Below are 12,347 nucleotides of genomic sequence, written 5' to 3' on the forward strand. Positions count from 1 at the left end.
AGCAACACAGGATCTGTCAGATCAGTCCTGAAATGTCTTTGATAAAACATTCCTGCATTGTCATATATAGTTATATTTGCATACTTTAGTGGAGAAGAAAAGTTTATTTTATGAAAAAGAATTCTTAAATATCCCAATGATATTTTTATTTTTCATTTTTAAAGTCTTGTACATCACACAGAGCTTAAAAGCATGATTTTATAAAAAAAAAATCATTGTCTTCCCCCATTCCTTTTCTATTTTTTTTTAAATCACAGAAGAGTTTAGAAGAGCTGAGCAACTTACACAGGGGTGACAGCACTTAGGGCATCAGAGGCCTCAGCAATACTGGGTATCACATAAATCTAATTCTCAAAGTAGAGGACCTCAAATGATACCAGGCACAGAAGTCCTATTAAAGTTTCATCATTTATCCTTCCAGAGTGCTTTTCTGTTCCACATTACCTGATACACTTATTCACAGTTCTGAGCTGCCTAATTTTCTCTGCCCCATTCTGTATTTCCTACAACACAGCAACTGCAGAGACCCTTTTTGGTCCCCTCTCTCCCCAAAGCAAAGTCAGACATCATGGAAAGTCCACCAGATGGTATGAGCATCTTCTCAACATCTATATGTAAACAAAAGTTATCAGATCTTCAATAAAGGCATTTTTTTCCTCAAAATAATAATGAATAGCTTTTGTGAGAAATGTGAAGAGCCAGTATGTTCAACACAATACGCCAGTGTAATTCTTTCAGAGATTAAAATACAACACTAATGCTTGCTACAATAGTACTTTATATATAGTCAGTTGGCTCAATCAATAGGAAAAAGTGATTTATTGCAAAGAGTAGATTTCAGACAAACAGGTATATAGAAGTCCAGTTTGTAATGATTTTATTCAGACAAAACAAAAGGTTTAATGTTTTCATGCAACATTTGCGCTTGAATCTTAAATAATTATGACAAACAGCAGAAGTAGTTAAGGAATGCACTAATTATAGACCTTAGTGAATATACAAAAACCTCAACATTATAGGTTATACAAAGTAAAGAACATCTTAAATACTTTCCCAAAATACTGCAGCAGCCGAGACACAGTGATATGCCTTACAAGGGCATAGGAATGTAATTTAGAAATCACACGGGAACTACCCATTTCCTTTAATTTCACTGAGCAAGACAAAAGCAACATTCAACTCCACACAGATTTTTCACATGATATCTATACAGTACCTTGAGTTTTATCCAAATAGTAAAAGTTAGACATGTCATTTATTTAGTAAACAATTATGTGGTAAACCTCTATTACGCTTTTCCTTGTTTTTACCTGGAGTAGCCATGTTATTTAAAAGAGGGCAGGTTTGGCACTTTTATACTGATGTCACCAATATTAATATTTCTTGGGATCTCTGGCAGATTCATATTCTTTACAGCAGAAACAGCCCGAGCTGGAGCTCCTGCTAAACCAGCCTGTATATAAAGTGAAGAAGAAAAACACAAGTCAGGCAAAGTTGGTTACAAGAAGAATCGCTAGCAGTTACACAGACAACTAACTTTTAAAGTAATTCCATGGTTACACAATTAGAAAGACCAGATGATAATTTTGTTTGGAATGAAATGGGTTATTTGGAAATATTAAACCAGAAAGAGAAAACAGTTCACACATTTCTTTTTCTTTGGTGAAACATGTAATGTCAACTTGATGGAAAAGTATGCAGGGAGGAATAGGGGGTTTATCCAAAAGTATGCAATATGCAGGTTATAAATCGGAGGTATTTAAAGGCCAATATGCTGTCTTTGTCTCCTACCTATTCTAAAAGCTTACATGGTACACAGCTGACTAACTTTGGTTAAAAATTCAGAAAAAGTTACTGATTATCAGCTGAACCATATTACTTATCTAAATGCATGCAAATATGAGGTAATTCAAGATGGCTTAGTCTGAATTGAAAAGGCTAAACACCTTGCATTTGTGGGTGATAAAGAGCTTGCAGAAAGATTACTACTACAGACCAACTGAAGTGCAATAATCCATTATCCCATAGTATCTACATATGAGCTAACATATCTACAAGGCCCTAGGCACACTAGAACATTACATAACAACCTGGTTATGCCAAACTGAACATTAAAGTACCTATTCTGTGTTAAATTCCTCTGCTGGAGTCTCTCTCTACATTTAAAGCCACAGCTCTGTTGTATACATACATAAATTTAACAATACAGAAATTTGTTTTTGCCACTGATTTCCACTGAGTTCTGCCTTTCAGATAAAATAACTGTCAAGTTTACATATTAGGGTTTATTACTGAAATGCTAACAAAAATGATTTGAAACGCAGAAGTCTGAAGACATACAGAACGTGATCTTTTCCTACTGCGACTGAAGTACAGTTTTTCAAAACTTTGTTGCTTTAAGGGCTGTTTAAAAAAAAGCCAAATAATTAAGTTGTTACTGTATTTGCTACTACATAGAAGAACTGGCATTCATTATAAAGGCAGTGTTTCTCCTAAAATTTCAGATTCGCTAAATGTATTTAGAATTGCCTGGATGGCTTTATTTCAGGCTTGCCTCACAACAACAAAAATGCAAAAAGCTTCTTTGTTCTTGCTGAAAAAAATGTATTTTAAAAGCCTGGAAAGGTTTGAAAACAAAACCTATATTTTGCAGAAAAATATATCATATTCCCAATTCTATGAATATATGGAAAAAAACATGTACTTTTTATTTTGATGTTTTAAAAGTAGCATAAAAAAATTGCAAAAAAATCACAAAAGTAATTTTCAGAACTGTGTGGCATCTTGTGGACCCAGCAAAAAATAATAACCTATAAGAAACAAAGTAACATGCTAAGAACTTGGTCTAACAAACAAAAGACTAAACCTGTAGAAATGGAAGATCTTTCACTGCAAGAGTATTAAGGAGTGAAGAAATCAGTGCATACACAGATAAAATAATTCTGAGAAAGCAATACAGCAAGACAAAAGGAGAACTAACTTCTGAAGAAGTTTGTGATTCATAGCCAATTATTAAATACTGTTTGTCAGTAACTGCTGCTCAAAGTATGACTTTTTCAGATTCATGAGTTCTACTGAAATTCATTGCAATTAAAGGACGTAATTACACTGAGGAGTACATTTGACTTCTGTCATATCAACTTGTACTAATGTTCAAAAGCAGACAGACACTCAACGTACTCATAACATAACAATGCCAGTTTTTGAAAACCATTCTTGCTTTTACTGCTCTTTCATGAGAAATAAACATAACGTCTAATTAACATAAGGTTTCCACTTAAAATCCTACCTACTGTTTTACTCTAAATATGTATAGATTCTCCTCCCTTCAAAAACGCCCATAGTCAAAATTGTTTAAAGTTTCTGTTTTTGAACTAACCTCCTTACATCATGTGGAAAGGCTAAAGCATCATAAATCCCTAGACTTTAGTCACAGGAGGATTCCTAGGACCAGGAACAGACACCAGAAAGCCAGGAGTCATCTGTTATTACGTCCCCCGTGCCAAACACTTCTATATGAGACATGCCAAAGGTAGGAAAGGCACGTGGGGAGAGAGCAGAAAGCTCAGGAAATCATAAACCTCTAAGGCAACCATGTAATTTGCTGTCACTTGGGCCACTGACATAATCAAAATTACCGGTTTGCAGAGACCCAGTGTAACCAAATAAAAGGGTGTAAAAAAGTATTTTTAAAGCATCTTTTTCCTTGGCTTGTCTTCACGCCACCAACAGTATCAGGTCATTTACTTCATGAAAGGACTGGAATTGAAAGAGCCTTTGAAGAGGAAAGCCTGGACCTAACATTACCAATACTGAAAAAAATGCAAACGTCCCAAGTCTGCAATCCTAAATCTGTAATATCTTGAAAAAGCAGCATTAGACACCACAATCTTTTTTTTTTTTTTTTTTTTTTTTTTTTTTTTTTTTTTTTTGCTATTTACACTTTCAAAAATAGCATAGAAGATATGATGCTGCTAGACATTGCCCTTTTACGTTTGTGAATTCTGAAATATCCATTTTAAACCATGAGGTAACTTTCAATGAAGTTTTATCGGATAAGAAAATAAATGCATTTCCTCTCTAACTTGGTTCTGTCATTTAAATTCTAGAGTCAGTAACTGGAGGGGAAAAAAAATCCTTTGAGAAAAACCAGAGTGGAGCATGTAAACTGTTTTCCACAGAGAAGGTGAAAATACTAATAAAGTAGTAACAAAAGCAATGAATTATACAATTTAGAACTTAAACAATGGGAAACCAGAAAAATATTGTAAGTGATGGACATGGTCCACACAAACAGGCATGGCTGGCAATTTAAGAGAGATGCCTTCTAGGTGACTAGGATGGAGATTCCTTAGCCTAGTTTAACGAAAGTTAATTATTTTTAATAGACATATAAAAGCTTTAGTATAGCTGGTCATTATTTTTACCTACCTGCAGCTATCCTCTTTACACAGACATACAGTCCCTGCCTCCCGCCCCAATGGCATAGGATACAATGGAGACACAATTGAGAATTATTTAAAATACCACAACTGACATAACCGTTGCCCTTCCACCCCCTTATACAACTACAATTTCCAACAGTCACTTTCCATTAGGACCACTCTGGAACAGGATCAGCAAAGATCCCTGACAAAAGTACTATGACACTCCAGGTTACCTCTTTTTTGCCAGCAGGATTTTCTTTTGCTATCGTATACTGGAGTAGAGATGCATTTTGAAACTATTGCACTCTCTTCTCCTGTAATTCTCCATATTAAGTGGTCTTGTGATTCAGTGTATACATAATGACATAGCAGAGTGCTATTTATCACAATTAATGTCATAGCCCTATAAAGCACGATACAGTCATACAGTACTTAGAGCAAACAGTTTGCAACAAAATGTCTAATAAAATGCCTGAAAAATACTCAAACTTCAAAACTGGGTAACTAGTAAAAGTTATTTTTAATGTTACTATATCTTAGTGCCTTTGCATTACCTTTTAGCATGTCAAACAGTAAAATGGTATGCAGTCCTGCCATTTATCATTTCTTTTACAGAAAGTAAGCGACATTCAAAAAGACAAAGGTACTACAAGAAATATTTCCAGTCCAGTGTCCTCTTAAGCAGTTTTCAACAAGTACCTGATGAAAGAGCCATCACTGTAACATTGCACTGGATAAGTTTCAACTGCTCTCATTATCAAATAATTCAGCAGGTAAGTTGGTGAGGTGCAAAGAAAAAACTTTCACTTAAAGAAAAAACAAAAACACATGTAGCAAGCTTTAAACATGCAGTGAATGATGAATATTCACAGCAAGCAAATGACTTAAGCAAGTGAAAATGAAACTTCTCAGACATTCATGAAATTTCAGAAATACAGTACGAATTGCATACAGCTGGTATTACAAAGAGCCAATACACCATATTTTTGCCACAGCTGCTTTGTATTCTCAATTTCATTTGTTATTGAAGGTTGTACTTTAATCTTGAAACACTGTATTTTAATAGTTTAGCTTCAGTTACTGCAAATGCTTGTAAACATGATTATATACTTTTAGAGGGAATGAGCAGTGCCACGTAAGCAAAACAACAACGCTATTTTAAAGATCGAAATAGACACATTTAATAGCAAAACTTTCATTCTACTGGTCCTAATCTATCAAGTGAGAAATACGAACTGTTGCTAGTTTACTAGGTCATTATTTACTACGGAAATCACTCTTCTTCTTTCTAATCATCACCTTTCCTCATAATGCCCCACTGACATGTTATATGAAGGTGACCCCAGAAACACTGACTTTCAGATTATTAGGAAAAAGTATTGCAGATCACAAATTTAGTTAATATGCATATTGCTTTTTTTGCTCTACAAATAGAGAAAAAGATTCACACTGACATTGCAAACAGCTTTACATAGAACTAGCTATCATTAAAATAGAGGTATAAAAACACACAGCCTACTGGAAAACGAAATAATGAATTTTTGCAAAATAAAGCACTCTTTTCCAGATATACTGGAGGCACTAGGATCTCTCTGCTGCTGGTGTTTCATACCAACCTTTCTTTCCAGAACAAGTATGATTTCAAAGCAGCAGGGTTATGAAAGAATGAAAGGATGCAATACATAATATAAAGGAATGATTATGTCCCCTGCTTATGAGGTTAAATAAATGAACATAATTAGAGAAAAAACAAAATGAAGTCTGCAAGTATATCAAAATGAGGCCAAACAGATAAGAAGACTTAAGACGTACTCTTAGAAATTTTAAGCACCTGAATCACAAAGAGAGTAATGGATGGGAATGATTAATTGTTTGTTTGTTTGTTTTTCATTGCCAGACCCAAAAATAAAACAGAACATCTGTGAGCAGAACAGAAAAAAAAGCTTTGTTCAAATAAATAAAAAAATAAACTGAAACCAAGCTCCCTACTCTTACAATGAAATATGGATATATTACAAGTGTTGACATACTAGGTAGAAGAAGGTTATTCGCTTGATTTTCTTCATGCGCTATAACATGCTGCAAATTTAGGTAAAATGTTTTATACTAGCCAAAAATATTTTTGGACTAATGCTTTAGAACTCAGTGCTATTAAATCTAATTACAGTTATATTTGCTAAATGTTAAAGGTATTACATACTTTATCTTAGAAAGATCATGCAAAAAGCCAACAGCAAAGCTATTTGTAAATAAAATAAAATAAACTTCATCTGCTTAAGATTCCAGCTATTTAAAATACCTGTAGTTTGAATACACAGATACTTAAAATGAGTAGCAATGAATTTTGAAATAGTGTAATTAACATTACTGAAATTCAAACTGTTGAGCTCAACTGAATGTTTCAAATGGCAAACAGGGGCATAACAACCATAAACTGAACTTCAAATATGCATTTTCCTCCTCCTCTTTCAGTTCCCTGTTCATATTCACATTCAGTGACTGCGGTTACCGAGATCTCTCTTAAAGCAAAATCCAGTGATCCAGATTGCAAGGGCAGCAAATGTACATTTGAAGTTTAGTATGTGCTGACTGCCCTTCTCATTTGGTTATGTTTGATACAATTACAGAGTTGGAAGATCACTGTTAACACTTCTACATAATCTTCACGAAGCACACTAATTTTATTGCATAGGTATAAAACTATTAAGGTTTGTTTTTTTTTTAAGTTTTGTTCACCTGCAACTTATTCTGAAACTTCATTTCTCTTTGCAAGCAGGTAGAAGTTCTTTATTTATCTGAAATACCAAGTTGTGAAGCAGGAGAGTTCATATTACGCATTTTAAATTATCAAGGACAAAACACTCCTGGTCGTGAAGTTATTCCTACTACATCACCACATCATATTTTGCTATCTGTGTGTTCAAGTTTTGTTCAGATTAGTTTGGAAGATTTTTTTTTCTTAAGTCCATACAAGTTCATATTTCTTTATTACTTAAACAATGATATAAAGAAAAGTTAAATTCTAAAATGCAGGAAGAGAAATAAAATAAAAATATGATGTCAATGGAAAGCTAGTAAAATACACTATAGCCAAGAAAAAGATGAGGCAACTACAAGAAGAAACTAGCACAAAAAGTAGGCTACAAGGACTAGTATGGGTATTTTAACACACAATTTTTGAGTCTGGCCTACATAATTTATTGCCTTTGACATCATTTTGCTTTCCCTTTTTGTTAAAAGTACATTTTTTCTCAAAGTCAGCAATACCTGTGTCTACCTGTCCTGTCTGGGAGACTGAAAGATAAAGGTCTGTAAGAGAGAAGAATGGAAAGAGCTAGAAAAGATCAGGAGGTTCGGAAAAAGTGAGGTCCAACTTAAAGTCTAAATCACACGCAGTCGAACACTCCAAATAGAAAAGAGGTAGCCCAAGTTTACCTATAAAACTTTCAGCAGCTCTAGATAAAAACCCCAATGCCCCCTCTCCCCAAAATTCCCTCCCTTAATCATGACGAACCTTTGGGTTTAGGAGGATTCACCAGAAAACCATTTACAGACAAACACTAAACTGTAAAGGCAGGGAAATGCATTAAAAACAACATTTCAAGGTGGAAACAAGACTTCTTTTGTAGCCAGTCCAAGCAACAGAAGAGCTGAATCAGAAATCAAAGCTAGGGACTCTGCCAATATAATTTAAAACATTAATCTTTGCTGAAAACAAAGTCTTTGAAACTAATAATGTTACTCAAATATTTGTGAATTAAATACATTTGATCTTCTTTGCTAAATTCCAATTGAAAGTCTGTTTAGAAACCTAGTAGTATAACTGACCATATACTTGATGTCAAATGACTACGTTTTACACATTAAGAGATAGTCATGTAGATACACTACAAAATTTAAATCACTTCTGAAAATGTAGCTAATTCATAATTTCATTAGATTCATCATTTCAGCTATAAAAGAAAATGCAATTCAACCTTAGCACAGCTACTTTAGGGATGCAAGAATCATAACTGAGGTCTAAGAGGCCAAGAATACTAAAACTTGAGAGCTGTGGCATATGCGGCAGTCCTATGAACTACAGGCTATATTAATAACAATTTCTGAATTTTTGTACTAATTTATTCTTTCTTTTGATTAGAAGTGGTTGAAAACTAAGAAGATCCACTAGTTTTGATTTCTTAGTGTCCTCCATTCAAAACAAATTAAGTTATTACTCCTTTTGATTTACGCAAGCTGGATACGTTTGTATCTTGAAAATACATGTTCAGGAAAGATGTTGAAAGACTTACAGTTTTGATCAAAAAAGACAAAAGGAAAAGAAATAGCAATCTAGACATTTCTGAGCATATATGTGTAACACGATTAATGATCTGAGTAAACGTTTACCAGGTATTGTGAAATATTTAAGTATTACAGTAACTGAAATTTGAATGAAACCATCACTGAACTCAAAAAATGTATTTGTGGTGAGCAGATTATGAAATGTTCTACTCCATCCCAGTCACCAAGTGTTTTAATTTAGCACTGCTACTTCTTTACTTTCTATAACTTGTTGCTGAATCTAAAATAATGAATTGCTATTTGCCTTGTATATGGCTATAAACTCTATATGCTCTTTTATGTTTTCTATCACCTAATTCTATACTAAAGGCATCTTACAAGAAAGAATGACTTACAGATGAATAATGGGAAACAGCAAGTATTGTGGCTGACTACCCTGAATTGATGGGTTTCAGATGACTGGTCAGAGGCTGGTCTACAGTTGATTTCATAACAATTAACATAATTAAGAATAAATACCTTAATTAAATGCTTTTAGGTAAAACTGATATGAGCCTAGTATAACATATATCATAGCTGCTTAATTATTTCAGCTTTGGGGACTTTAGATTACCCTTGCACCAAATAAGGAAAATATACGTATACACAGGCTATTCAAATATAGCCATAATTTACAAGAATACCACCAAATATTCATCTCTATGACCAACAGCTCATTCTGAGTTTGTGAAAAATGTTAAAATGAACATTTTGGATATCTTCATAACCTACAATACAATCCTTCTGGATATCTACTGCCATGCATGATATTATCATACATAGCTTTTTCCTGTTTTTCACGCAGTGCTGTCCTGTTCCTAGATAGGGTTTGGAAGTCGTGTGAAATGGACAACTACACGTATTAAAAGACTCGGGGTGGTGCAGTGTCAGATTGCAGAATTAGGAGAACAGTGTACATCAAATGACAAAAAAAGCTAAAGAATTCATTTCTCTCTTGGTTTGGTAGATACATTTAACATATAGATACATTTAAGTTATAACTAGGAAGTTCTCAGTATCTTCCCCTCATTTAGTTCACATTTATGCCACCTGCAATATTTCACTCCACCTAGCTGACCTCAGCTTTAGAAATAGTCCCAATTCTGCCAGTTTGTTTACAAATTTGAATAATAACAATAAGCTTCCCAAAATAGATGATGTATTCTCTAGAATTACTGGGTCTCATCAACAAGAATCAATCACAGACTTAGCTAAGACGTACTAGCAGTATATTGGCTAACAAGACAAGTCTGAAGATATTAAAGAAATGGTAATATTTTCTGCCACAGCTGAAGTAGTTCCAAAAGTAGTTCTTAACTTATTCCGAGTTTCTTTCCTAAACACAAGTTCAACAATATTAAAGACAAGCATTTTAATATCCAGATTTGCAAAATCCAAAGCTTGACATGAAATTACACAGCTATCTTATTCACTGAAAAGGAGATTCCCACGAGTTATGAAAGTATCCCTTGCTCAGACTGATACGGGCACATACAAAATATGATCTTCCCATCTGAATATGCTCACCTGAAGACCAAATGTTCATATTGCCAAAATGGCAGAATTCATATTTCTTGAAAGGGATTAAGACAGGCTTTAATTCTATCACATGTCCATTTCACTCCAATTTATTATTTTGTGCAGCAGGATTACTGCAACACTGAACACACTACCATTTATTTCAGGTGCTAGAAACATACTAGCAGACAGGAATATGTAATATATACACTTCAGTTCTTACCTAATTTCATTTAAATTTTATACTCACTAGTGGGTTCCAGCATAAAAAAATGCACTAGAAATAAAAGGCTTTCTGTAAGAGATACTTACAGAACTATAGATGCACCCCAATAGCAATGACATGCACTGCTATTAGGTAAAAACAGCAAAACTAATCAGCTACCCTTCTAAGCAATTATTGCACATGATAAAAGGCACCACATACTAATCTAACTATATATTGCCAATTTTTAGCATTATAAACAAGCAGCCATATATAGGATGGTATTAGAGGACAAACGGCGTTATATAGAGTGCACTTATTATGATTGTATTTTTAGACCAGACACTACACAGTGCTTCACTCTTACCTCAGATTTCTCCAGTTTATTTTGTGCATCAATTTGAGTGACAATTTCATTCATGTTGGTCTCCAAAACCATTCCACCCATGACCATTTCAGCCAATATATTATGGACCTAAAAGAGATCACAAGGAAATTTAAAAATGCAAAATGTCATAAACACATCTAGACACTGATTCATCAACCCAGAAACACATACTCTATCAATCACTTAAACTTAACAATTTATTTAGAATTATTTGAGTACAAAGCTCATAAGAACTTGATGTTTATTTCTCCAGTATTTTTGCTCATAGCCCTGTTACAATCTCACCAGCTTTGCTTGTCAGTGCTAGAAGAAACTTTAGCATCCATCTTTTTTTTAGTGGCTGCTTTCTCTCCAAGGACTATCAACAAGAGTTCTAATTAGCATCCATAGTAGTAATACCTCTAAGGAGCAAGTTCTGTGAGATTAAGCAAATTACTCACAAGTAGACATGTAAAAACAACTTTGGGGTAGAGCTGTGAAGGAACAGACACACTGCGATGCTCACCCACCATAGATACCAAGACGAGGCTCGGAAGTAGAATTAATATACCTGAGCTGACAGCCTACACTGCAAACAAGGAGATTTCACATCTAGGACTGGAATTCACAACCAGGACTCAAACTGAAGGACTAAATAAGCCAACAGGAGACATTAATGAAATGGATATATCCAAAATCCATCTTGTCTGCATTCCTGATTTGGAGATGTGAGCCGTGGCTCCCACGCGCATGACTCTGTACGCGCATTTTATCTAATGACTAATGAAGGGAAAAAAAAAGCTTCCATATACTTTGCAATAAAAATCCAGAGGTAATGTATTGTAATGTAATATATAATATTTCAGTCTCATCATAATTCTGAAAGCAAGAAACATTTGATTACTTCTGTGAGCTAAAAATAGAGTACAAATAATCTGATACTTCAAAGCATAATTCTGCTATTATTTTGGATATTGTTGTCATTTCCCTGTGCATCAAGGATAGAAGTAAATCTCTACATCAGACAATTGTAAAGTTAAGTGGCAAGTAGTCATATCAAGAAACTACCACACTTCCTGTTTTAGTGACATACCTAAAAAGCAATATTGAAGTCATTCCTCTGATAAATCATTCCCATATTTCCATAGAAAAATAAAGTAAATGTTAAGTGAAGCTCAAAAACAGCTCTTTTCTCTCAGCCTACTGCTGCTGAACAGAGCTTTAAGAGTCAAGTATTTCTGAGGATGATTAAAAATCCTTACTAAGCCATTCTCTTTCTTCTGGTAATATAATATGTGCCCGATAACGTATGCAACTGAAAAGCAGAAAATAAAGGTGGGACCAGAGAATTAATTCCCCTGGCTTGTAATCAGATCAATTTAAAAGCTCTTAACATCAGAATCAGAAAGGAAGATGCAAACATGGTAACCTGATATTAATATGCTCTACACTGACAAACTCCTTGGCAAGAAACATACTACCAATATTTACTCCTTTTTACCAAAAA

The 12,347-nt window shown here is 34.2% G+C and overlaps 1 protein-coding gene across 3 annotated transcripts in view; it reads right to left on the reverse strand.

The window, feature by feature from the left end:
• Positions 1-800: 800 nt before the first annotated feature.
• The window catches only part of LOC112985808 (AP-3 complex subunit sigma-1), a 31,406-nt gene continuing 19,859 nt past the window's right edge, over positions 801-12,347 (reverse strand). Inside the window, exons 5-7 of one of the 3 annotated variants that reach the window (XM_064500665.1) lie at positions 10,841-10,948; positions 7,695-7,736; positions 1,425-1,453 (exon numbers count right to left, since the gene is read on the reverse strand). In XM_064500665.1, coding sequence (XP_064356735.1) covers positions 7,701-7,736; positions 10,841-10,948 — 144 coding nt within the window. In that variant the 3' untranslated portion in view covers positions 1,425-1,453; positions 7,695-7,700. Of the gene's footprint in view, positions 5,127-7,694; positions 7,737-10,840; positions 10,949-12,347 lie in introns of all 3 variants that reach the window. The other 2 variants (XM_064500666.1, XM_026104711.2) reach the window with 2 other exon arrangements.

Source organism: Dromaius novaehollandiae, chromosome W, assembly GCF_036370855.1.
Source record: "Dromaius novaehollandiae isolate bDroNov1 chromosome W, bDroNov1.hap1, whole genome shotgun sequence".
Classification (NCBI taxonomy): Eukaryota; Metazoa; Chordata; class Aves; order Casuariiformes; family Dromaiidae; genus Dromaius; species Dromaius novaehollandiae.